Raw genomic sequence first — 26,791 nt, forward strand, 5'->3', positions numbered from 1 at the left:
TGGGGTAAAAAAAGGGCCGTCAAACGTAAACGAGTCGTGTTCGCAAAGGGTTCCTCGGGTCTCGTCAGGTGGAAGGAAGCCAGCGGGTAAATGGTCAAAATGACGTCGCAGTTCAGGAACAAGGTCGGCACCCTTGACCCGGTTCTATTCGACGAGCGACGAGGGAGGACGGGTTAACAGCCGGATACTATATGTGCCGGTACGCAGGATGCACGTTCGAGGGTGAGCGGGTGGCAAGGGCCCTGGTGAGGAGGCGTAGGCTGCGGAGGACGCTGATTTGCGTGTGGCACAAACAGCCGGAATGACAATCAGCTAGGTGGAGCGAATGGATGTCACTGCAGCAGAAGCGACCGGGCGATGCGGATGCAGATGCAAAACGAGGGACGCGCAACCGAGAGTAACGCAACGGCTAGAACAACGACAATAACAGACACAACCGCGAGTGAGTGAAGGATTACACTGGGTACAGTAAGATAGAAGGGGGGGAAATACGGGCACCCAAATGTGGAGTGCAGCTGTACGAACCCTAATCCTCCATCCTCCTCCGCCAGCAGCCATCCGACCCTACCTCGGAGCGCTGAAAGCGAGGCCATCCTGTCCGTTTCGTCGCCTCGCCTTCGCGCCAAAGCCGTTGACTGGCCGCGGATAGACAAGCCAACGTCATGGAGGGTGCCGGTTAGGGGAATGATCAGAAATCGCGCCATTGGCCTCGCAACGTTGCAAGCCCCGGCCGCCTTTGGTCGTGGCAGGGACCACCTGACATAAGCCAAGACAGGTGGGTACTCGAGCAGGGAACTGCCCTTTCGCGTTTGTCAGCCTGCACGAGGCTGGAGGTGTCACCATGTAGGCTTGTGTTGTGATGTGTTCGAGGGAGTTTGCCTATTGCACTTCACGATGCATCCTCTTTTCCCTTGAGAACTCGTTGTGTTGACCAGATATCCATCGCATCTTCACCACTCGGACGAAGTTTGCCCCGCGCCCACCGCCAACCCAACCCAATAGATCACACCACCCACACACGACCCTCCAACCGCGTCTATCCCAGCACCCTCCCACACATTCCATCGTACTCAGACCCTGCTAACACCTCTAACACGATTAGTCCCTTTACCATACGCCGTATAGGTCCCGGAGATTTCAATAGCTCGTGCAGCGTGCGTTAGCCTTTGTGCTCACACCATCCACAGCCTCGTCCTTTCTACACCTGCATGCGGCTGTGGATCCACGTTTCGTGACCCTTAAAACTTTTGTGTGTAATTCTATTTTAGGTTCTCTTCACACCTTGTACCACCTGCCACAGCGGTGGAATGTGTTGTCTTCTTTACCGTGCCTCCCAGTGTAATGTAACTATGTTGAGGCGTTGAGCGTGGCTGTGCGGCTCCGTAAACGCCGGATGTGTCGACACAACGTTTACTTCGCCTTGCGTTGTTCGATGCTCGCTAGGCACAACCTTGACCAGAATGCGCTACGCACACGCGAAGTAGATTTCGTGTGGGTAACAATGGGGGCAAAGTGAGATCTCGGGTGGCAGCCGAGCGCGATGTGGCGAAGGGGCTTAGGGGCTTTGTTGGCTCCGTTTAGTCACTTGTGAGAGAGGTCACGATGGAGGAGGATACGAGGTACATATGGATGGATGGAACGCTAGATATTATGCTATGCTGCACTACGTGATGGTGTATATGGTTTTTATATACTATGTACACGCGACAAATGCGTTACTCCAAGGATGTCCAATGCACTACTGCCGCTTGAAGCGCCTGATTGCGACAAGACCCAGCGTATCAATTCATTTCCTATGAAAGGTCGTAGTACTCGTCAATCTGTTCTCCATGTTCCGAGGAGATGAAATCCATAATGTCATCCACCGTCCCGTCCAAATCATCCTCGTCCACTTCTTTGCAATTGTCGCGGAGAAGCTGGATCAGCTGGTCCAATGCGGTCTGCAGTACTTGCGGAGTCCAAATGTACTTGCGCTCTTCTGCCACTTCTTCTGCGATCTTGTCCCAATTGAAATCTCCATCTTCTTCACGATCATCGCGATGGTTTTGCAAGCTCGCGATCAAGTCGTACTTGTCGCCCCATTGCATCTTTTCGCCAGTGGATAAAGTCTGTTTCGGGCCATCTTGTTCAGTCGACATGACACCAGCCTGGGCCTCCTCAACCGGAAGCTCATCGTTCTCCGTCGGTGCTGAGACTTTGCTGTCCTGCTCGGACTGGTCGTCGTCCGAATCTTGTGATGAGCTGCTCGACGCAACGCTGCGTTGGTCTTCGTCGTCTTCGATTGGGTCGTCGTCCTCAATTGAGTTCTCACTCTGCTCTTGTACTTCGTCGTTGCCGTCTATTTGCGGTTGCTCTGGGGAGATGATCGGTGCGGTGCTGAATGGTTCGTCTTCGTCGGATGGTTCCTCAATCTCCTGCTCGGCGTCGTCACCAGTTGGCGGTGATTGGGCGCGGTCCAAGTCCAGAGCTGGATCTATCAGGGCCGGATCGATCAGAGCTGGATCTATTTGGGTTTCCTGCACAACTGGCTGGGTTTCCTCCACGACTTTGTCGTCGCCCTCAACATGCTCGGACTGGTCGTCATTTGCAAGCTCCAGATCCGCTACTGACTCCTCGGAAACTTCGAGCTGAGTATGCTTCTTCGGTTCGTTCGATTCCAGAGTATCGCTCTTCCGGGGGCGTCCGCGCTTCTTGGACGGCGACGAAGTCGCGGCTTGCTGGTCGACACCGGCACCCTCATCCGAGTGCGCAATGACATCTCCTGACTCAGTCGGGCGGGACGTTTGATCCTCGTTGGCTTCGGTACCCTCGCTTTTCCGTGGTCGTCCACGCTTCTTCTTCGGTGGCGAAACCGTCGATGGCTGATCGGCGTCAACCATCTCTTCATCTGAGTTCTCGATGACATCACCTTTCTTGGTCGGGCGAGACTCCTCTTCGTTGTCGACTTCTGCGGCCTCGTTCTTTTTTGACTTTCTGCGTTTCTTCTTCTTCGGTGGGCTGTCCGCTTCTTTGTTGGGTTGGTGTTCTTCGTCAGAGTTGTCAACAATCTCGTCGGTCTCGGCCGTGCGGAACTTCTTGGGCTTCTTCACTTCCGACCCTTCGCTCTTCCTTGACCGTTTAGCCTTCTTGGGCGGCGGCAAGGCCTGGGCTTCTTCATCATCCGAGTTGTCGATAACATCCTGTGACTTGGCAGAGCGAGGATTGGGTTTGGGTGTTGCGCCAGCCTCTCCCTTTGGCCGCCCGCGCTTCTTGGGAGTAGGCTCGGGGATCGCAGATTTGGAAGCAGCAGGCTTCTCCCTCCTCGGCTTGCGTTCGACCTCGATCTCTGGGGGAGATTCGCGCTTCTGTAGATTCCTCCACTTCTGTACGACCTGGATCCGGCTTCGGGTGTTGTCCATCTCGCGGCTGACCTGCTGCCAGTTGATGTCTTTGATCGTGTATTCGTCAATGGGCGGTAATCCTTCTTCGGCGCGGTGGTCTTCGTCTCGTTGAGCGACCGTTGTGACGGCGCGGATGAAAAGCTCCTCCTCTTCTTCGTCCCAGCGCGAAGACTTGAGCTTGTCACCATATTGCAAGTAGTCACGCCACCTGTTTTGACAGTCGTGCATGGAGCGATCCCCCATGCCTACCGAAATGACCTTCCACTTGTTGGGGTGCATCCCGTAGAACTGTTTCAGCCGTTTGTCTTCCTCTTCTGTCCATACTCCCCTCTTGAACTGATGGTATGTCTGACGGATATGTCTTCTCAGCCTGTCGTGCGAGCGTTCTGTGCGGAGGTGCTTGATGTCGTCCCAGAATTCCGCGCTTTCACGCGCGTCCTCGACGTCCTGTGGCGACCACTCGCTCTTGGACGATATAGTTCCATCGCCAGTGTTGAAGCTGGGGTCAGTCGGATTCCATTGTATGATGTCCACAAGCTCAGACACCTCCAAGCCTTTCCTCTGTTGGTAGTCTACGATAGCTCGACGGATGAGCTCTTCCTCGTCTGCGGTGAAGTCACCGGAGCTTCGTAGATCAGGAGGGTGTTGTAGGTCGTGCTCGGTATTCAATGCTCTTTCTGCCGCGGTGCCAGATGGGGGATCTTTCCAGGTAAAGCTGTATCTGCCGCTCTCCCGCCTTGGTTTTGCTTTCCTCGCAGATGACCGCCTCTTCTTTGTCTTCTTCTTCTCTTTGAAGTCGCTGTGATCATCACCGGACGGTGGAGCAACGTCTGCCTCATCACTGGAGACGGGCTCTCGCATGATGCTGTCCTCGTCTTCCTCTTCGCCCGACGGCTGAGCAGGCGTGCGAACCGGAGTAGGCCTGTTGTCGATAATGTCCTTGTTCTTCTTTGCTTTCTTCAAACTGAGACGCGGCTTGGGGGTAGATGTCTGCGTGTTGCTCGCCTCTCCGTTCGTGGGACGCGGATCGTCGTCGGGAATCTCGTAGAGGTTTCTGGTTTTCGCGATGGGGGTTTGCGGCTTCTTGATTCGTTTTAGTTTCGACTTCTGGACGGTCCGTGGTTGCTCGGCGTCCTCGTCATCCCCGCCTCCAATAAGGTCTCGAAGTGTAGTCAGCGACTTGGGCGTACCAATCTTCCTCCGCTTAGCCGATGAGGGTGTTCCGTCAGCGTCCCTTGCAGCAGCTTTGCGTGTATGTGCATCGTTCGACTCCGGCGCGTCCGCTTCTTGGGCGCGCTTGTGTTTCGATGCCGTATGCGACGGCGAGGCTACTTCGTCGGCGATCATGGTTGTGTCTCCGTCCTGGTCCATGTCTGCGTCTTGCATAGCGTCGCTGATAGCTCGATCGCGCTTCGACTGCTTGCTCTGCTTGTATGTGCGTTTGCCTTTGGTTGCGCTGGACGGAATAACGTGGCTGGACATGGGCGAAGAGGCAGTCGGTTGCGCGGGTCGTCCGGGAATTTGAGAGTCGGGTACCTCGACTGCTGTCGAGTGGGTGAAAGCATTGGCAGCAGGCGATTCGGGCTCCGGCTGCGTCGCGGGAAAGGGAAAAGGAGATGACGCCGGAACGTCGTCCTGGACCAGCATGCCTTTGCTTGGAGAAGTCGCGACACTCTTCTTCGTCAGGCCGAGTGCGCTGTTCCGCTTGCGCTTCTTCTGGATGAGGGGAGAGGCGTCCTGGCTGCCGTCGACCTGGGAGAGGGTGCCAATGGAGCCGGCGGCGCCGATGCGCGTGCCCTTTTCGCTCATGAGCTGCTCTGACGCGGCGACGTCATCCATGTCTGGGTCTGCCACTCCAATGCGTTAGTCGTGGCTCTGCGCGGGAAGGTGGAGGTTGATGGAGCGAAAAAGTGCCCATTAAAACGCGTCGAGGCCGTCTACTCACTAAAGTGGGACCTGCGCGCCGTGGCGGGGGAAGCTACCGTCGCCGCCTCGCGTTTGGGGGAAGGAACGGGCTGAGAAGAGGAAGTACCCATCCTTCTCCTCAGGTCGCTGAAGATGGCATACCCAGGGCTGGATTCGAGCATTGGCGTCGTGATAGCCTTTTGCGGTCGCGAACTGTGTCGATAACTCCAAAAAATTGACGTGTCGCGCTGCGCGACAGATGTTTCCGGTCCCTGGCTAGCCAAACCAGGCTAGGCTATCTATGACCCCGGTTCACTGATACCCAGCGGTTCTCCCCACTCCCCGCTCACCCTCTCGTCCCATGTGAGACACGCATCCCGAAACAGACTCGGTTCATGGCTACTATCACATCGCTAGCACCTTCTCTCATGTTCCTACCACAGCCGCAGCAGTCGTACTGTATTCCCGCAGCCGGTTCGTAGCAGGGTGGTTTCCAGCATGACGATAGACGGCCTGTTTCAAGCACGCGAAGGTCAATGAAGACGCAGATTTATTTCCCCGGTCAGTTATGAGCCGATGAACTTGCTCCGGTTTCTGTTGCTTGCGCCGTTATAATACATCCGAACATGGAGCTCTTTCATCACATGTGATTTGTCAATAGCATAGCCTCGAAGGGCACTGCGCATTCCGGATCTGACCCAATACTATCATCATTGCTGCTCGCTCTCTATATTCGTACAGTATTCTCTCACTGAACTCTTCACCTCCTCTCACTTCATTACCTATCTCTTCCATGAGCCCACTCATCAAACCTGGAATGTATAGCTTTTAGCATCTTCTCAATTATCCTACTGCAGTTCTTGCTTTCACTCACACTCAAAACGACATCGGCATCATTGTCCTTTACTTCTCATCGCACACCTCATAAGCTGCATCCATCTTTCATATCAACTTACCGGGTCGTCAGCAAAAGAGATATACCAGATCCGCTGTTGCCTTAGGCCCCTCAAGATGGGTCAGCAACAGAAGCCGAACAAAATTCACCACACCGAACGACAAGCCATACTGTTGGGCCTGGACACCAAAATCGATGGTCTCGATGTCGCGATCGCTAGTCTGATGGCAGAACAGCATACTTTAAAACGCACTCGGCAATACGTTCTATCGACTCACGACACTGCGTCGGGGAGTTCGGGCGATGATAACGCTCCAGCGCATCTAGCTCAAAAATTGCCCATGAGGCCTACATACCCTTCGCAATTTCGTCAAGCAAAGAAAGCGCCGTCATGTCTCCGCCAGGAAGTCCTGATCCGTAACGCCGTGGAGCGGGACACAAGTCCGTCGCCTCCGGGATCTGTTGGCTTGCTGTCGAGCGACGAGTTCGAGGCTTCCTTTCCAGACCAGAACGTACACGGAGGCAACAAGGACAGCAACTACATTGGCAGTGGCGCTGACAATGGCGTTGGAGATGATGTTAGGCCATCCGTTGAACGCATGTCTTCTTCAACAGTGGAAAATCACTCTGCAACTTCTTCAGTCACGACAGCCCATGCGATCGCTCGGAGTACCACTCCTTCCCCAGAGATTGAGACAATCGCACTCAGTCCATCATCTCGGAAGGGCCAAGGCGCTCATTGGCAGACAAAACGTATTGCCAAACGCAAGTTACAGGAGAATGCGGCCAAAGCCCGAGAAGTACGTAGGAGAAAATTGAAAGCGAGATCAGCGGTAGTAGGAGACTGAGCACTGAGTCCACGAGAACTGAAAAAAAAAGTAGTATGCGGATTGAGGCAGGTTCAGGCGTTTAGGCTGGAGTTCGGAGTTGTTGTCACGAAGGAAAAGTTTGGATGGGATAGGTCTTAAGAGTCAACATTTGTAGTCACCGAAAAATTAAAAGCTATGTTTTCTCCTGTCCAAGGCTCATAAATTTACTAGTAAAATACAAGTCTACTCGTCATTTTCGAACCCAACAATTGATACCGAAAGTCAAGGAGGACATACCCGATTATTCGCGACGCCTACGTTCAAGGACGCCTCTCTACGCCCACTATTCAGAGCCCACACATTTGCGTCGCTTAATCCCCCATTCTCTAGCCTTCCAAAACAATTCATCATGCTACGCTCGCCATCTATAGTGTGACACCCTGCTTAAATGATGCGGGAGTTGGTGACGCGTAGAGAATAGGCGATGTATTTGCAGGTTTGGCCGGGTTAGTGGCCTTAAAGACAACCTTGGAATGCAGCGGCGGGCGATGCGACATGGGAACGTCAATATTGCCTGGAAGCATGTCTCATGCACGTAAAGTGTAAAGAAAAAAGCACTGCGCTTTCTCGTCGCAAGCATAGCAGATGTCTTTCTTCGCGCCGAAAGTCTCGTGTAATATTGTCCCCGAATATATGGCGTTGTACTTGGGCAGGCAGGGCAACTTTGTCGCACGCGAACACTGGCCACAGGCGCTGCCTCGCTGTGCGCGAACACTGGCAAGCAATGTAGTTTATCATTTAATCATGGTAGACTTGAAAGCGCTCAATAGACGGTCGATCATAGAAGTATTGAGTGTGACACGCATTGCTCTGAGCTCTTGTGCCTTCCTCGTCAACGTCGTCGATGGGCACGGGAAAGCGCGACGCGATGCAGCAGGCAGCTTCCTCAACCGCCACTAACACCTCCACAACACGATAACAACATGAGAATTTCTTCCTCAACCGACGAGACAAGCCCATCGCATCAATGAAAAAAAGGTAACCTGTCAGATTGCCATCAACGTCCTGCCTCCCAGCGCAACACGAAGTCGCAAACCAGTCGGCTGAAGATCATCGCCACGCACGCCGAAGCATCCGTAAAAAAAGGCCTCACTCCGGGACATCGAGGCTGATAGTCATCAACCAGGGTGGAGATTCTGTGGCTACTTAGAGTAACTCAGAAGAGGATGCATACTATTAGAAATGATTCTATGAAGTATGATCGACATGATGAGCAGAAGGAGGGACGGAGGGAGGGCGGTTTATATAGGCAGAGGGGGGAGGGCATGGGCCAGGGGAACACGTGATGCCTAGGTGGTATTGGGAGGAGGATTTTTCACAAGATCCACTGTGTGTGGCCGGTGTTGGCCGGGAGGGCCTATCGTGGGGGCTGGGAGTGAAATTTCTGAGGGTGGGTGTTCGGTGTGGGATCATAGCGTTCGGCCTGCGGTGTGCGTGCGGGTGGATTTTACCATAGTGACGCGTGTGAATGGCTGTTGTGCTGGTTTTGCGGAGACTCGTACCACGGCGAAAATGGCGGTCGAATCAGGTTGGGTCAGGGGTGGTGGATAGCCGGCCGGTCGCGAGTTTGAAGCGTTTGCGCACGACGAGAACACGAAAAGAAGACGAGAACATCGCTGGATCAGGTCGCATCGATTTGCGGACGACGAACTACGATGGCGACGAGCAGAATTCCGTGCCTGGGTCGATGAGCTATCATTTGATCCTGTCTCGTCGCGATACGACCCCGGTGTTGGTCGTCCACTGCCAATCGCAAGTCGGTTACGCCGCGCAGAGGCTTCGTTCAACCGCTTGGGCTACTCCATCACTACAATACCATGGAGCATACTTCACTTGGACGGCGAAGAATGACCCGCAATGTTGGTCTTTCTTTGTCTATTGCCTATCATGCGTCCAGACCGTTGGTCGCAACTGCTGCGACGTTCAGCCTCACCTATTCCTCGTACACGCTAGAGATTGCATTGCACTGGGCTGGAAGATCCAACCGATCCATTTGGTTCCAACCCTGCGATAGGTCAACCAGCAGTCTAAGCAAGAGATGCTCAACCGACTCTCCCACTTCTGCGCTTCCCAGACTCCCAGTTGACCTTAGGTGCCTCCTCTTCCTCCTCACTGTCCTCCACAACAAGCTTCGGCCCCACTGTCCTCCCATTAAACCGCTGGCGTCGCTCACTGACATGGACATCCACCTCCCTCCCCCGCTTCCTATACCCCTTGACAAGCCACTCGCCAAACTTATACAGACAAGCCAACCGCCGCTCCCCTCCCTGAAGATGATTCACACCTTCAAGATACACTCTTTTGACCCCGCCATGTTCAAGCATCGGTCTGAATCCGAAGGCATCCAGAAAATCTTCTAGAGCGCGAGGTCGCTGGTATTGTGTGTACGCTCTATCGACGAGCTGGATCCAGTGGAATGACATGGCGATGGTGTCGAGCTGGGTGCACTTGAGCATTAGGCTGATGTCGAGGTTCTCGTCGATGCTATGTTCGAATCGGATGATATGCGCTTTGTACTTTACGTGGGGGAAATTGATGCGCTTGATGGCTGCGAATCCCTGGGTGGTAGCGACGCCATCGATGATGACTGCGGGGAACGTGGAAAGGTAGTCTGCGAACCAGCGGGCGATTTTGAAGGGCTTCTTTGCATCGTATTTGAAGTCGAACCATCCGGTTGTTGAGAGCATGAAGAGGGTGACTTCGCTCAGGAGCTGCTTGTTCGCAAAGGCGAGAGCAGGAAGCCAAGGCGCGGTTGTCGCATTCGTCAGCTCGTCGCCGGCATTTCGATCGCAGATGATGAGGTCTTCTGGCCAGCGCCAGGTGCAACACGGATTGTTGTAATTGTCGACATGGAGATGCTTTGCTAGACTCGAGGTGTTGCGCGCATTCTCCAAATAGGCCTCGAAGACGTCGCAACAAGGCTTGCGGTATCTGAGGTGGCCATGATCCGCCAGCGTGGAGTCATTGTGCGCTGTCTCTAGGTGCAAGTAGGCTGCGAAGATCTTGAGACGTAGCTCCGCGGGTAGGAGGAGGAATTTGGTGAACTTGGGCTCATGAAAAGATGCTACTTGATGACGGGCGACTTCGGGGATGAGGTTGGCCGCAGTCATTGTCGCGTTGCGAAGTGTCTACCTCTCTCGTACTTTCGAGTAGTCGGTGACTGATGGTAGCATGGAGGCCTTGATTCCCCCGCGCGGGTTGCCTGGCGCCATGCTTAGATGCCAGGATTACATACCTACGTCACGTGATACCTTCATCTCCGCAGACGTCCTTTACCTAGGTAAATTCACTTGAGCTACTGCCACACCCTGATGCCTAGACTAAAGCTGTTGGCGCACGGTCTCTGTAAGTATACTTTTAAGCGCATGTAAGTTAACTGCATTGTTCACGCTTACCGCCGCAGTGTGTCAACCTATTGGTCCCTGCCAACTCTCACAGAACTTGATCTTGACGCACCAAAATGTCGAATCACATCGGTTCCATAGTACCAGTATGTCTCGAGGATTAGAACGCTCGAGGCTTTAACTAAGCAAGCACTTCAGGTCAACATGCCCGGCGAGAACGCGCACCTTGTCGACGAAGCCACAGCCTTTGAGGCTTTCACCCAATACACGGAAATCTCTGCAGAGGAAGAGTTCACCAGGATATCGGCAGCGTGCGTTGCATACCTCGAAGACGACCGCAAATTTAGTTTCGAGGCTTTCGTACCGGACTGTCATCTGTATGTTTTGAAGACTCTGAAGCTACTTTACAAACACGAGGGCCATGTGTCGATTTGCGATGCTGTCTTTTTCGACATGGCAGGCTGGTATGACGCATTCAGGGTTCCGTATTTTCACGAGCATCAGTATCATTGCTGGTACGGTTGCTGTTATGTGGGCAAAGATACGACCAATATCCTTGTATCGCGCGACGTCCCGACCGCGGTAACATATATGCACCAAACTACGAATGGCCTGGTACCGATCGAGCAGCTGGCATTCTGTGATCTCGCAGAGGTCGCAACGGAGTATTTGGCTTTCACCAACGATTTCGATATATGGCCAGACGAGAAGGTGGCTGCTTTTCGGGAGTTCTCAGGTCCTGTCGTCGAGTGGCTCCACTATGAGAACGGCATTGAGCGAATCGAGTGGACGGCTTTTAAGGACGTCGCTGCAGCAGTAACGGGATATCTATCCTATGAGCCGCCACCATACTTCCCTCACTTCTTACAACTTCCGGCTGAACTTCGAAAGATAGTTTACCATTACTATCTTCTCGAACATGGAACTGTATGGCCAGATTCGCACAACCCTCACACGGATGATTGGGATATTTCTCAAGAATGGAATTGTTGTGTATGGCACTACCCAACCTCTTTGAAGCTTTGCAACAAGAGCGAGAGGACTTTGTTCCCAAACCCGCGACATTGCAACTATTGGTCACGTTCGCTCCCTGCTTTAGCCTCCACATGCGGACAGTTGCAGGGCGAGGTCGTTGTCTACATGCTTGAGCGCACGCAGTGGATCTTTCTCAACTTTGAGGCGGGTGACGAAAACTACGACGGTGGCTCGTGGGTTCACAACGAATTGACCGCAATCCCTCATGGTGATGGTTTGCTGGCGGTAAAGAACCTAGTCATTCGTCTTGGAGACGTGTCTCACCTCTCTCAGGCGTCATTCGTTCCAAAAAGCCCCATGGTAGAGCTTGCAGTTGCCTGCGTCTTCCTCCGAGAGATTCAATTGACTGTGCCTACCCGAGAGCTGTTTAGCATTAATTTCCGAACAGGCCTGCGTACTCTACGGTCTGTAGATACGCTGATAGACCTATTCGCACTCCGACCTCTGCTCAATTGTGAGCGCTTGTGCCGGGTCCGCATTAACTGCGTAGACAGATATCTTATAACTAGTCATCCTCGGTGTGGATTGGACGCGATTTTCAGTTTAGGGAAGTGGTTGATGATGGGCTTTTTGGTTCAGCAAGAGCGGCGAGTTCAGGTGATTGTCACCAATCTCCACGACGGCCGGCCTTCAGAAACAGTCGTCACTCTAGATGAGGCAGATGAGAAAGAGGTGGATGAGTGGCCCAAGGCGAAGAAAGCTAAGGCCTCCCTCAAGCGGACAGGAGCGCGACGAGAGCTCAGCATTTTTCCATCCTTTTTGCATGAGAAAGGGTAGAAAGGCATTGCTAAGAGCAACCTTGGAAGTCACAGCGGACTGGCCTAAATACTTACAACATCTCATCAGTAGCTAAAGACACCAAAAAGGACTTAATGGATGCAAAATTGCTGCACTAAGCTCGTTACCATCCCAGAATGCGCCTACATAACACAAACCTGCCTACTCAAGGCTCTTAGCGTCCCTCTCCCACTCCCACTCATCTTCATTTTTCCAATAATTAGTACCACTCTTCCTAAACCCCATCTTCTCCAACACTCTTCCACTTCTCGCATTGGGCTTTTCCGTCTCAGCGATGAACCTCCTTACACCCTTCTGCGCCGCCGCCCACTGCATGACTGCTTCCGCGGCCTCGCGAGCTACACCCTGACCCCAGTATGCCGGCGCAACACCGTAGAGCATTTCAACCATCTCTTCCCACGGTGGTAGTGAATCGTCCGAATCGTCGCGTAGGGGAAGAGAGGTTGTGATTGCATCCCGGACGCCTGCATAGCCTAGCCATTCGATGGCGCCGAGTATTTCGCACACGTTATCCATCTCATCCCCATCGATGATCCGGACTTTTTCGCTCGCATTTTTCAAAGACCGACCCATATCATCGTTGACTTGATCTTTCAGTCGCCAGCCAACTGCAAAAGTGCCCAATCCTCTCTTCTCCCAGCACTGCGCAATGTCTCGTGTAGCGATCGAATTATGCATTTCTTCTTGCGTGCGCTTCACTACGGGAAACTTGTCGCCGAAGCCCATCCCGCAGAATGACGTATCTGCGAGGAGGTTCGCGAAAAGAGTGACATAAGACGGTATCGAGATAGCCAATGGCGTAGGCACGATGATGAGTCGAGGTGTGACGAGGGCGAACCGCGAAGACGGTGTTGAGGACTGTTGAGAAGTCATCTTGAGGTGTGCAAGGTTTGATGAGACGCATGGACAGTCTTGCGGATACTTGTACACTTGGAAAGATGATAGAAGAGATGACTCGGAGGGTCTTCCGCCGCAAGAAGAAGCCGCTAAGTGTAATCCAGCCTAGCGCGATATGACTCAAAATGATGGAGAAGCACCGGATGATATCCTCACGTCAATCAAGAAAAAGACTGAACGGGTCTGCAGCCTACATCAACATAAAAACCTACAAGATAGGTGACCTAGCGTCTATGTAGGCTCTAGGCCTGTTCGGTTTTTTTCTGGTATGAGGTGTCCTTATCCTCTAATCTAGGCCGTCTTGTTCTCCTTCATTGGCTCGATCTGGAATGGCGAGAAATGCTTCCCGCGCATGCTGTCCCAGCTCGCAACCAACGCTTCACACCTCCGCCAGCTGTTGTCCACCACCTTTTCGTGTTCTTCAACCGTCCTTTGCACCCAGCCATCCCTCTCGTCTGCCACCATCACCACTTCGTCGCCTTTGCCGGTATATTTGTATTCTTTCCACGGTGGTTCTCCATTCGCGAATCTGTTCCAAGTTCGTGCGTGTTGGGTAGAGATGTCCTTGAGTCTTTGTGACGGGTAGCGGAATTGGTACGTCTTGAACACGTAGTACACGTCGACCCAGTGATGCGCTTGCTGCCAGAAGGGACTGGTAGCGAAAGGATTGCGGACGTCGAATACGTACCGATAGACCTTCTTATTTGTATGCTGGGTGAGATACTGAGCTAAGTAGTGAGTCGGCGCTACAACTATCAGCTATGCACACAACATAATGCGGAATGTCTCACCATCAAAAACGACGTCGCCTACCCAACGTGCGCCTGCAGTTATGAACACATTCTTGTCCATTCCCGGCGAGATGCCATAAGCTCGTTCAACGAGGCCAGCGCTTTCCTCGCCTAACTGCTTCGCGATGCCCTTGAGGAAAGCGTCCGGGCTGACAGCAGTAACTGCTGACATCAACGTGACGCCCTGTATGTCTGAGTAAGATTCTCGGTTTGGACGTATGATTGAGAAGCATCGACTCACCTCAAAGCCTGTAGTTCCCAGAATGATCTCGTTGACCCACTCGCATTTGCCAAGCAACTCAGGAAAGCGGTCCCATGTCACAGAGCCCGCTTCATCACCAAACCATTCTGACTCTTGAACCGAAAGCCACATATTACCAGCTGCTCGATGCTCGGCGGATTCTTCGACAATCTTTTGTACGTCCACTTGACGTAATTTCTCCAAAGCTGCCTCGCCTTCTTCTTCAATCCCAACTCTTTTCAAGAAGCTGTTGTATGTCTCGCTTGCGCTTTCGGGTGATAGCGGTGCTGTCGTTGGCCCAATAATGCCAGACATGAGAATCGCTCTCTGGAACAGCGGACCCGAAGACGGAGGTTGGCGTAGCATGTGAGCGCAAATTGACATAGAGCCAGCGGACTCTCCAAACGCAGTAACCTTCTTCTTGTCTCCACCAAAGCCCTCGATGAACTTTTGGATCCAGAGAAGCGCATTCCGTTGATCGTTTAGTGCGAGATTTGCATTTCCAGCCTCCGGAGTATGTAGATAGCCAAGCGCCCCCAAACGATATTGTATGCTCGCGGAGATGATAGGTTGGCCATCGAGGATTGATTGCTCGACCATTAGAGATGTGGTGTGTTGCTCGTCAATCTTTCCGAGCACGAAGCCTCCCCCATGGATGTAGACCGATACAGGTAGTTTTGAAGAGAGTGGCTGCTGCTTAAGGCACGAAAGCGGTACATTCACCTGAAGGATAGCACATTTCAACTCGTCCGTTGGGTGTGGAAACTCTTCGCCCGGGAAGTTACCGCCGCCAACCGCGTCAATATTGAAGACCTGAGGGCATGCATAGCTGAGGGCATTAGCTTTTCTTCGCAGGGAAGCATTTAGGCAAACTATACCCATGTCCCGTGAAGTCTTTCTTGCCCGCGAGCGTATCCGAGAGAACAGACTGCTTGAAGCGAGCGGGGATGGTAGCGTATGGTATGGCGCGAAACTGAACAACGTTGTCGGGCGTAACGATGCCGGTCATGGGACCTAGTTCGGCATGGTGAAAGGTGAAGGTCTGTGGTGCCTGGTGTTCTGAAGCCATGTTTCCGTTTGTTGGGGTTATCTGTCGCGCTATCGTGAGATCGCAAAGACATGCACGATATATATAAGGTACCAACATACGTAGACGACGCGGGGAATAATACCATTTCTAGACAGCTTTGTATCTACCGGGAAGTGGGGACTAGGCCCGGCGAACCGGTCGGACGCGTAAGAAACATCCGATCCGTTTACAGAAACACTGGCTGTTGATGCCTACAATGCTGCCTTGAGCCCCGTGATGCGCAAATTCCAGGATGGGTGGTGTGTCTGACAACGGACAAAATGCGCATATCTTGCAGTTGTAGTAGCTGGGACGTGCGACAGGTAAGGCCGCCGCTTGATATTGTGACTGCAAGTAAGCTTCAGCCCTTCGGACTCAGAATGACTGCCGAGACACATCTTTGTTGGAGTAGTGGCGGGGTTATTCGTCGGCACATCAACGCGCGAGACCGATGATAAACGGTTGTAATAGAGCGCCGAGAAGCGAGCCAATCACTTCGCTAAGAAAGTGCGAGCGTCTCATCTCGCGATATATTGTACAACAAAGTTTTGCCTTCTGGCGTTCGAGCGGTGGTGATGATGATGACGTGAACGACTGCACGAAGAATGGCCGGTGGTCGGTGTTTGCGCTAGCTCGAATGAGTGCTAGCTGGCTTTTTCATTTCCAGACGCGTCGCGAAGCCTTCGAAGGTTAGACGCGTCCCATCGACGCGTCTGGCCTTCGCGACTAGCAGCGATGTTTAACAGCAGAAACGTAATATTATGTTTCAAGAACGGTACCTAGCGACAAGGTGGCTAGTACCCGCATGAGAACTCGACAAGTGGGCGCCACGACCCAGCCACAAAACTCTGCACGCCTCATTCGTATCTTCTCGTCTTATCATGCGCCGGCCCTGAACAACAATACTGCCCTGCAATACCGCACACTGACGTCGAAGCTCCCTAGAGGGAATGCCAGAAGTCGAATTTGAAAGATTAAACGCCTTTACTGTCAATGTCTCGCTCCCGCGCCTATCCAGGTGACATCCACACCGCAAGATTACGAAAGGGCAACCTCTGCACGTATGTAGTGTAAGCTGGTCCGACTACCATGTCGTGACGACTGCAGATCTACTCTACTGTGATCCCAAGCGCTTACCTTCGATGTTTGTTATGTGTTACAGCTCAGCTCTTTTGATTTTCGCTGCGTCTTCTCTCTTCGCCCAGGTCGCTGCAGAATGTACTCGGTTCTCTACCAATGGCTCGACGGCATCAACGTACGACTTCCATCGCTTCTACGACTTTAGGCAGCTTCATGATGACATCGATGGCGATGCGGCTTCTGCCTCGTCTTACGGAGAGGGTCACACGGTCACCAGGTCGGACAATGGCCAGTCTAAGATCATCGAAGCTGCTCCCTGGGTTTCGGGTTGGAATGCGCGAGACTGGTATAGACCGTCGCCAAGGGATGATACGGTTGACATGTACTATAAACCATCTCGTGTATCGATAAGTAAGCTGGAGCTGTCGTTGCATCTACCGAAATCTAACCACTCATAGGCAAGAATAGCGATGCGTCGCAGGATTCCACCTATCTTACCTTGCACACGACAAGACTCTCGGATGGAAGCCAGGTGGCCGCTGAACTAGACTTTGCGGAATACAATGTCACCTACGCCTCTATCCGCATGTCCGCACGCATCAACGGAGCCAGCGGCGCAGTTGCGGCTTTCTTCACGTACCACGATGACACCAATGAGTCTGACATAGAGATACCGACTGGGGCCAAGGCTGACGAAGTTCACTACTCTAACCAGCCCACCACTGACCCCGACACTGATGCACCCATTGATGGTGCAACCTTCAATGTGTCAATGGAGGACTACCAACCCACTTCGGACTGGAACAACTACAGACTGGACTGGGTACCTGGGAAAAGCGCATGGTACATGAACGGTGCGCAATCGGCCGACACGGAAGTCAACGTACCGGATGCAGAGAGCATGATCATCTTGAGCCTTTGGAGTAACGGAGGCACCTTCTCAGGGCGTATGGGGACCGGGCAAGAGGCCTGGTTCGATATCCAATGGGTTGAGCTGCTCTTCAATACAAGTGCTAGCGCCAGTACCAATCCTGACGGGGATATATGCTCGGTAGAGTCGTCGCCAGGCTCGCCAGTACCCAGCGCCTCGCGTAGCCTTCAAGATCTGGTTGGTGGACGTATTTGGTGGGCTATTAGCATGGCGTCAGCCGTTAGCTTCCTGGTGTTCGTATAGCGGTCCACGGCAAGCGGAAGTTGGATATTACTGTGTTCATATCGGACGCTGATCAGAAGCCGTAGGGACCTTCGCACAAAAGAGTGTCTCTACAACATATGGAATGAAGATACACGTTAAGGCTTGGTATTCCGCAAGTGTTGGGGGATTATCGCGCTGTGGACGAGAACCGTGGTCGTGTTGTTGGCGTGAGGTTGTGTGTTGAGCGTCGCACGAATGAGCCGCTGTTGCAATGGTTCTAGGTCCGCCTGCATTCGATGCGCAGCCATCAAAAGGCCTGTCGTCATATTGAGACGTTTGAGACGAGTGCATGGTTTATTGTCGTCGATGAAGGGTGTTCGTATGCGTCGCGTGGCAGAGCTGCTTAGCTCGCTCATGTGATTCACTGCCTAGATCGCTCATTGGACACCTTACCTTTAGTCAGCACATGTCACTTGAACGTGTGAGTTCTGACAGCTGGGATAGCCGTTCCATGTGTATATAGTATCTACCTTGAGTAGTTGTAATCAGCTCGTCGCTAATGGGTCATCGCGAACGAACCATGACGTATTCACCACGCTAGCCGCAACCGCAGTCTCCAATTCCCCAGACACGCGCCCGCACCCCGCAAAGACGTCATCCTTCCATGCAACTCTGATGAAACGCGTGCTCATGCAGTCCACGGCGCACGTACTGCTTTTTCCAACTCATCAAATCGACACTCATACCCCGGAGATGGCTCCGCTGAATCGATGACGCATCATCTCGCGCGCTTTGACGATAACCTTGGAACCTGATGTTGGCCTAGCACCGAATGTCTAAATATCATGGGAGATGGAGATGACTACCAATCATCCCTCCACACCCATTGCACCTAGTATCTACATCTATGTGATTCAATATGCCGCTACTTCGCTTTACAAAGCCGCGAGTCGCCTCTGCTACAGGCACTACTCTACAGGGCTCGAAATGCTCTCGTAGCGCTAGGCCTTATCCGCTGCGGAATGGCGCCCAGAGCAGGCAGTATGCCAGCGAGCCCATCATCCCCAAAGTGCAGAACAGCGATTTCACATTGTACGTTTTGATGCCATCACAACTCTCATCCCGATCCTCCTGTAACGTGTATCCTCTAGTAAGTTCGCAGGTGTAGCCATGGCCTTCACCGGCGGTCTCTATTTCGCTATAAATTCAGATCTGCGTCCCTCGTCAAAGCAGAACCTCGCGGCCAATCTCCAGCCGCATCCAACCATGCCAGGGAAGATGGCCGGCGAGAACGAGGAACACATGCGCAGCCACAAGATCACTATGAAAGGCGATCCCAGCGCACCCGGTGCCGGCAGGCCGGATCCCAATGAAGAGTTGGGCCCGAAGGCTATGGGTCACGGGGCTGCACCTTCACATGTCGCCGACCCGGTTCGTACAAGATGTGACCTTTTTTCTCCACTTCTTGATTGCTAAGTAACACCACAGGCCGACCCGCGCGGAAAGCCTAGGAGCTTCAACTACATGTCCGGAAAACAAGAGGGTTTGTCTAATGGTGACACTCACCACAGCTCGCAGATTTCCAAGCAGGGCGAGATGAGTAAGAAGGGTGAGGGTGTTGCTGAGACTGCGAAGCTCAAGGGCACCGTGTCCACTAAGCGACCTGGTCCTGAGAATAAGGAACAGCGAGGCAAGGCTCAGATGGATGATGAGTAATAAGTTTCGTTGATCATCGCCCTTGCTATTATTTGATGGGGGGAGAAGAGGTAGTAAAGAGAGTAGTAAACTGTAGTCAGATAAACAGGCACTCCAAAACCGCACCAGCAAAGACTTTTCTACTAGCCCGTATGACTATCGCGCATTGTCAGATCACGTGTCGATTGTAAGCCTTGGCTTCAATGCATCTCAACCAAGGTCCGCACTATCAGAGCAACCAAATTATTAGTTTTAAACTCCTACTCATACAAGCCGTGCCATGCCAACGCACACTGGTCAGCAGTTTGACCCAACCCCGTCCGCATTTAACACCAGAAATCCATAGCAGATAGCCACCCAAGTTGTTTTCAACTTTTTGTAAGGAAGCGAGCTTTTGACCTCCTACCAGAGGAAGAGCAGGAAGAGCTTTTTAACCGTCGTCGCCAGATTATGGAAATAAAGAAAGGAAAGGAAAGATGGTACGCCGTGATCGCCATCGTGAGGTATCGTACAGGACATGAAGAAGTCGGAAAATGGTAGGTGCAACGCCGTGCAAAAGTTCCAAAGGAAAAGGGAGATGTGGAAAGAGGTGTTCAACCGGACGTGTCGTTCTTCAGAACGGCAGTTGGGGGAGCCTGGAGTGTGTCGGGTGGTGGTGCTGTTGTCATCGAGGTGAATATGGGCGTCAATGTGGCTGTTGATGTCGATGCGGGTGTCGCAGTCGCCTCGGTGGCATCGATGCGTTCCTCTTGGGTCGTGGATGGTTTCTCGACCGCCTTCTCAGCCGTACCAGCATCATACTCTCCACCTCCAATCGTCGTCTTCTTCTCGCACCCCGTCTCAACATCAACAAACGTCTCCTCACTCCCACACCTCGGCAACTTCTTGCCGCTATTCTCAGCAACATATTCGTCGTACGTCTTGCCCGCCTTCTTAGCTTCCTTGCGCACATGTCTGACACGCCATAGCCACACCGCTTGGCTTGCAAAGATGCCAGTCTCGAGGACCATGCAAGCAATGTATAGACTGGCGCCGAGAGCATCGAACCATTGCTGCGCGACGACGGCCATGAGCGAGAAGAAGGCGCCGAGGTAGTCGATGGTGAGGAACCAGAAGTCGATGCCGATGACGCGGCCGTTGCGCTTGGCAAGCTCGAAGTATGGCGGGATTAGGCCGATGACTTGGATTACGGAGGCGGAGATGGCCATTAGCATCATGGGCCATTCGACACCGCGGCTGTATGGGCCCTGTACGGTATACTGTCAGTCACTCTCGACCAAATGGAGATCTGCGGGGTTGACTTACGCGCAGTGTAAGAATGAGGATGAGTTCCATGATACCGAAGCTAGCTGCAAGAGCGATGGTCGCAACAGTGGCTGTCCAGACCCTCCATTTGTTGTGGTAGTACAGTGTTTGGCCCCATGCGATCAGGGTAAGACTGGCGAAAGCTTGAGGTTGGAATTTGAGTGCGAAGTTGAAGTTCTAATCACACGTAAGCAAAAGATGAGACGGACTGTGAGGTGGGTGATGGCATACCTGAACAATCGCATATACACCGAACGGTACGCCGCCTGCATCTTGTGGTTAGCTGAGCCAACCGGGATCGTTCATGTGGGATGTCGCACAGATTGACCAGAGTATGAGCATGGTGCCTGGAAGGCCTTCGGTGCTCTTCCGCCGCCAGTTGGTCCATATTCTTCAACGCAGTCAGCGAACTGTCGTGTGCAATGCTTATGCGTGTGACACTTACTGTGGGATGATTTGTATACACCAACAGCTGGATTCGGACCTTTGTTAGCATTTGCTTCGTGGGGTCAAGGGCTTGACGTGGGGTTGCATACACTTTACTCAAGTTAGCATAGTCCTTAGCCACGAAACGTTCGGAGGTACTCACCAGTGCCGAGCGTCTAGAGAACCAGATCGTATGTCAGTATCATGACTCAAGTCAAAAACGTGGGTGGAGCAGAGAAACCTACACCAAGGATATTCGCAGCCTAGCGTTTGGGGTCAGTATGTTGGAGCTGTATGCGATATTGATGGTACTACTCACGGGTGGTATCGAAACTTGCGGTCTGTCCATGGCTTTGGAAGAGTGCTTTCACTACGTCTTGGATGATGAGAAGTGGTGAAGAGGTGTAAGGCTCAGTGCGTGGGAAAGATGGGAGTGGTAGAAAGAGAGGCCCAGGTGAGACAAGATGTACGATTAAGAAGCCAATTAAAAGGAAGTGTAGAGATGTGAGTTTACGTGATCTGGTGGCGTTTCACGTCGCACCAGGTGTAGTATGTACTATCGCTCTGGTACCTGGTTCGAGTAAAGGAGGAAGAAGTAGCTAAACGACTTCACCAATGGTAGGATGAGGAAGCGGGAGGGTTGTACAAAAGAAAGTTTCCAACTAATGACAGAGCAGTCGGTTACGCCAGCACCGGCACCCAGGTGAAGGCGAAAGTGGTACCCGCTCACACCAGGCAACATGTTGTGCGTGATGACGGAACTGTCAGAGGGTCCCATTTTACTAGCTCTACCGCCGCAGTCGCGTGCAAGAATAAGTCGGCTGGTCATACCAGTGCACAATGGCCTTGGATAGAACGATTTAGACTAGGCAGCTAGTGAGATTTCAGCTTTCGGGGAAGTCATGCCCCTGCTCCCGGCGCTGAAGAGCGACTCCGTTCAGACTCGGTAAGAGGTGAGTGGCTGAGCTAGCGTATACAGGGATACTTTTCCTTCCCCAGCCGATCTGCAATCCGATTGGCGAGTCTAGACTTTTCGCTGAACGCATCTATCCTCATATGAGGAAATGGGTCCCACTCCATCTCGATGCAGACGTTGAAGGGGGTGGGTGACGAAACCCCCGGTATTGCATGCATACAAGGCTCGGTCGGATGCTGGGTCCCTGCATTGAGCGACGAAGAAAGAACATCTGGTGGCCACTTGGTAAACCCAATCGCTCACAGCCGGGACAGTTCTGTAGACTACGGAGTAATGCACATCGAAGAGGGTAAAGTTAATCTGCATCCAATGAATAACCTTGTAGATGTATTTCCGGATGTGGTCGTGCGTAGACTACCGCCGCGCTCCAAGCGGCTCACGCGAACATCAATCCTGACTGGCCTCAAGGAGAGTCCGTCAATCTTCGTTTTGATGAGGTGACTTCGATCCTCCGGTGAACTCGGCGAGCGCGTGCCCGGCTACTGTGCATTCCTGCACACTGACGGACGTTCCTGAAAACTCTGAAGGTGGGTAGCTGACGTGCGGTTGGCGGCTGTGTTGAGACCTGCATCACCTGGCATTCCCGAACCACGCCGGTGGGACCCCGCCTGCATAAGATGGCGTCAACCGGATTTATGATTCGATCCAGTATACAGTACAACTGGATTCAGCTAGTAGGAGGCTCTGCTTTCCCCATCCGAGCGTGTGTCTAGTCCTCGGTTCCTGGCGCCTCGCAGCAGTCTGCAGTAGCTGATGATGAATAAGTGGTGGCCGGCATGTAAGGTCAACTAGCCAGCTACTACACGCTCAACGCTGTCGCAGACGCGGCACAAAAGGAGTGCACATGCTGCTCTGCTGAGTAGCACAGCCGGGAAGGCGTGTCGCGAGGGACGATAGAGTTCGCAGCTTTCGCGGCAGCTGATAGGCAGTGGGTCTTAGTAGCCAGCTGAACCGGCAAATCGCCGCCTCGGTCCCAAAGAATATCGCCTAAAGCTCGCTCTTTCTATAGTCTATTAAGATTACGTGCATAGAAGCCTATTAGATAAGAACACATCTTAGTAAACTTTGTCTCTAGCTACTTAGTATTAATCTATACTTAAAAAGACTTAATTACTAGTATTCTTGCTTAAATTTATCTATCTTAAACACGCTAAATAACTATACTTAGCTTTATAAATCTACTTACATTCTAGCTCTAGAAGCTATAACCTATTATAGTTAACGCCTCTTATCTAATTATAAGTAGACGCTTTTTTTTCTTATTCTAAGCTAACTTTCTAAGGCTCTACCTACTCTAACTATATTATATACTTTAGTAATAATATAATCTTATAGGCTATAAAGCTAGACTGCTAGTTTATTACTAAGAAGCGCCTATTTATATGCGCTTAAGCTACTTATAGCTTTTATAAGAAAGCTAATAAGCTTTAAACCTTCTAACGTAAGTGCTATATTAAAGAAGAAGAGGATAATAAGGTAAAGAAGTAAAAGAAGATTATAAAAATAGTATCTATAATAGATTAGCATAACGCTATTATAGTAAAGAAGCTGTGCTAGTTAAAATCTAGAAGTAATAAGATTAAGTTAAGCTTACATTTAAGCTAAAGGCCCTGCAACTCTTTGCCACAAGTTTTGAGTCATTGCGTCGACATCCGAACACAATAACGACAGCCGCGCACTGCGCGGTTATGATGATAATGGTTGTACATCTCCAGCCGGATCAGGTCAAAAAGTGGAACCGTTGGGAAAAGGTGGGGTTAGGGGCGTGCGCCATGCACGCAAGCCAGAGAACCAAACGCTCTACCGATCGACGAACTTCGGTTCATACGTTTCATACACAAAGCTGTCGGTTATGTATGCCGGTCGAGAACACATTCTTTGCGCTGTATTCCGCGTGTACGAGGAGGAGATAACGCGTCGACTTTGTGTTGGCACTTGGTACGTGTGAAGGTTCCCCGCCGCCGTTGCCGCCACTTGGCTGTGGCGTTTATTCGATCCAGGACCACATGCAGGATATGTTCCTGGGACGGCATTGCATAATAGACCAGGACGTCTGCGTGTCTCACGCATCTGCACACTTTCACCTCGCCTCAATGATACCATCTTCTGCGAAAACGAACGAAGGAATCCATATCGGGGCGATCTCCGGCATGATGCAGCGACGGTTAGCCATATTCGCATCGGCTGCACCCATCTGTATTGATGACTGGCACCGAGACGTGGACGGATAGTTGCGCTTCGGCTTTGCTCCTGGACCCACACGAGATAGAGTACCGGCCGGGCGTACTCCGTTCAATGAAGCCAATGTCATCGAGCCACGAGTCTGACATCCTGACCATCCTGGGATCTGAACGGTGAAGAGACGCATAGAACATGGCGTGCAGAGTCGGCGACGTTCGGTATGCCGATGTCGCATACGAGGATGTGCAAGCGGACCGACGCTGAAAGGGTCTGATACCGGGTTGTTCGTGTCTGGCTGAGGGATTTGTCAAAGATCATCCATTCTGAAGGCATCGGGGTCCGATAGGCAAGGGAAGCATGAGAGGCCAGACCAGATGAATCTGGCGAGAAGCGGGCCGATATACCCACTGTGTGGGGAGTACGCCAGCCCTGGAGCATCTTCGAATCTGAAGACGTACGTTCGGCCAAGTTTAGGCCGTTGACGTGATCAGGATCGACATGTCCAAACTGGCAGGAGATGGCTGGAAGAGTTTGACCCCGAGGCTTGCCTAAATCCATGTCGAAGCCCCGATGCGTGCGCACTTTCGCGTTCGCTTTGCCGCTGTGCCGTGGTGTTTGTCACTCCGCGAAGCACCAGGGATAAAGCCAGTATAACGCTAATGGACGGCAGGCTAACCCCTGATTTATCCCCACCATCAAATGTAAAAGCCATGAATCTCAGTAGATAGGGTGTCGTTCCGACAAGCACGGGCGACTCTTGATTGATTAGTGTGCGACCGTATTAAGACTACTGCGGTGAGTTTTATCAATACCCATTGTTATGGTCATCAACATCATGTCTTTGCCATGGTGGTCTCATCCGCTGGCAGATCCTTCCATCAGAATGATGCCTGATGTCGTCTTGGGCGCGATGTGACCGGTGAGTAGTTCTGCAAGACTAGAAGCCGGCGGGAAAAGCATGGGAGCAAGGCGCATCGGCACTTGCAGAGTAGACCGATCAGACAAAATGGAAATGGGTCGAAACGATCCGCTACCATGACGTGCAGTATTTGACCGGTGCGGGAAGATCGCTTGGTGGACGAAAGACCTGGGGTAAAGGCCTAGAGCTGACTGCAGTAGTTGCTTCTTGCGGCCTTCTCCGTAAGAAGTCTGTCGGCAACCGCGGAGGCGAGGTATATTCGGACTGCAGGATGCACTCGGAGTATGTTGAGGTGTGTCCGCAGTCAACCCCAGCGTGAAAGTTTCGACAGCCAGCATACGAGAGGACCTATCGTAGCCCTCGTTAAGATGCCAGATCCGTATGGCCAGATTGCAATTCGCGCAGGCCTAATAAGTATGGAGGGTATGATGTGTGCAAGACCTGCAGGTTTTCTCGTCATTGGCTCTTGATGGAGCCACTGTATACGATGAGCCTGAGCGTAGAGTCAATGGATTCACTCTCGCAGCTCTGCGTCCGCTTCTTGTCATTGGTTCTTGATAGAGTCACTGAAATCGCCGGGCCTGAGCGTAAAGAGAATGGCTTTGTCTTCGCACCTCAGTGTTCACTGAGATCGACCAGCAAGACGACGATCTTCGCAACAAAGTCTTCGTGTTGTCTAGATCGTCAGTAGTATCTTCATCACCCTCATTCTTGCCTCCCCCATTGCCATACCAAAGTACCATCTCAATAACCTGCCCGAAGGACCAGACCGCAGTTTGAGTCGAAGGCGCACTTTATGCATTCTCCCGTTGTCAACCATCGGACGAGTGCGTGATGTCTGCTGTACCGTCTCCCTTCTCGTGACTACGATGATTAATGCGACTGGACCCATTGGACAAAAGAGGCTACTACTGTACCTACAGGATCCCCTCCACATCCTTCACCCCTACCACCAGCGATAAAATGCGCGTCTCGCGGTGCTTCGTTTGGAAAAATGTCTCGTCAACCTGAACGTGCGGTGAGAATCTGCCGGGCCGGGGTCGACGGCATTCGCGAAACTGATCGGTGAACCCATTCCACACATTCCACACAACAGTGCACATAATGTGTAGAGAGCGAGACTTCCACCACCGCCCCTCCGCCTCCCCCACCCACCCATAAACGGCATTCGTGAGACTGATCGGTGAAGAACCAGCAAGCTAATCTAGCGTATTTTTATGTATACAAAACGTTGCGATGTGGCGTAAGTCGACAGTCGTTGGTGTCGTAAGTGTACATGAAGGCGCACAAACAAAGCAAGTGTGGGCGTTGTGTTGAGGAGACGAGAAGAGATGTGATCGTCGATGGATTAGAGGCCCCCAGCATGCGCGATCGTGGAGTGAGTGACATTGTGTGGAAGGCGCGCTACGCAGACTCAAATTTGCAGTCACGAAAGGAAGGAGCAAAACCGCGAGATACTCTATCACACACAAGAAATCCACGAATGACAAACACCAATTATGACCACCGGGGTGATATTAGAATGTTAATTACTACTTCCTACATGAAGGACCAAAAGGCGGGGGAATAAGTATCGAAAAAGCTAAGAAAACATACGAGAAGCAGTGTCATGTCGAGGACAGTGTAACCACAGACGTGATCCAAGGGAGCTATCACTGTCGGCTAAAAGATGGAAAGGCCCCCAAATAAGAAGAAATGAAGCCCGGCATCCGACCATGTCCCTTCCGTGTCGGCATTGCACAAGCCACCTATTACAAACGCCCGCAGCTGTGATGATCAATACACCTTTTGACGACTCGATGGTTTCCCGTGGCAAGCGCGCTACCCGTGCTTGACCAAGACCGCAGGAG

General features: G+C 52.2%; 6 protein-coding genes across 6 annotated transcripts; 2 read left to right on the forward strand and 4 right to left on the reverse strand.

Moving 5' to 3' along the window:
• Window positions 1-1,793: 1,793 nt before the first annotated feature.
• J4E92_004263 (uncharacterized protein) lies at window positions 1,794-5,219 on the reverse strand (the record flags this gene model as incomplete). Its single annotated transcript, XM_051495653.1, has 1 exon — window positions 1,794-5,219. The coding sequence occupies one exon, from the start codon at window positions 5,217-5,219 to the stop codon at window positions 1,794-1,796; it is 3,426 nt and encodes a 1,141-aa protein (XP_051354672.1).
• Window positions 5,220-9,091: 3,872 nt separating this feature from the next.
• Window positions 9,092-10,159, reverse strand: J4E92_004264 (uncharacterized protein; the record flags this gene model as incomplete). Its single annotated transcript, XM_051495654.1, has 1 exon — window positions 9,092-10,159. The coding sequence occupies one exon, from the start codon at window positions 10,157-10,159 to the stop codon at window positions 9,092-9,094; it is 1,068 nt and encodes a 355-aa protein (XP_051354673.1).
• Window positions 10,160-13,414: 3,255 nt separating this feature from the next.
• On the reverse strand, window positions 13,415-13,897 carry J4E92_004265 (uncharacterized protein; the record flags this gene model as incomplete). The annotated part of the gene is made up of 2 exons (XM_051495655.1): window positions 13,415-13,775; window positions 13,893-13,897. 2 exons carry the CDS (start codon window positions 13,895-13,897, stop codon window positions 13,415-13,417), a joined length of 366 nt encoding a protein of 121 aa, XP_051354674.1.
• A 2,692-nt stretch (window positions 13,898-16,589) lies between these two features.
• Window positions 16,590-17,478, forward strand: J4E92_004266 (uncharacterized protein; the record flags this gene model as incomplete). Its single annotated transcript, XM_051495656.1, has 2 exons — window positions 16,590-16,596; window positions 16,763-17,478. 2 exons carry the CDS (start codon window positions 16,590-16,592, stop codon window positions 17,476-17,478), a joined length of 723 nt encoding a protein of 240 aa, XP_051354675.1.
• A 1,353-nt stretch (window positions 17,479-18,831) lies between these two features.
• Window positions 18,832-19,155, forward strand: J4E92_004267 (uncharacterized protein; the record flags this gene model as incomplete). The annotated part of the gene is made up of 2 exons (XM_051495657.1): window positions 18,832-18,835; window positions 18,917-19,155. The coding sequence occupies 2 exons, from the start codon at window positions 18,832-18,834 to the stop codon at window positions 19,153-19,155; spliced, it is 243 nt and encodes an 80-aa protein (XP_051354676.1).
• Window positions 19,156-19,727: 572 nt separating this feature from the next.
• J4E92_004268 (uncharacterized protein) lies at window positions 19,728-20,527 on the reverse strand (the record flags this gene model as incomplete). Its single annotated transcript, XM_051495658.1, has 2 exons — window positions 19,728-20,314; window positions 20,521-20,527. 2 exons carry the CDS (start codon window positions 20,525-20,527, stop codon window positions 19,728-19,730), a joined length of 594 nt encoding a protein of 197 aa, XP_051354677.1.
• Window positions 20,528-26,791: the final 6,264 nt, after the last annotated feature.

The sequence above is a fragment of the Alternaria infectoria genome (assembly GCF_024043175.1).
Source record: "Alternaria infectoria strain BMP 0036 chromosome Unknown scaffold_5, whole genome shotgun sequence".
Lineage (NCBI taxonomy): Eukaryota > Fungi > Ascomycota > Dothideomycetes > Pleosporales > Pleosporaceae > Alternaria > Alternaria infectoria.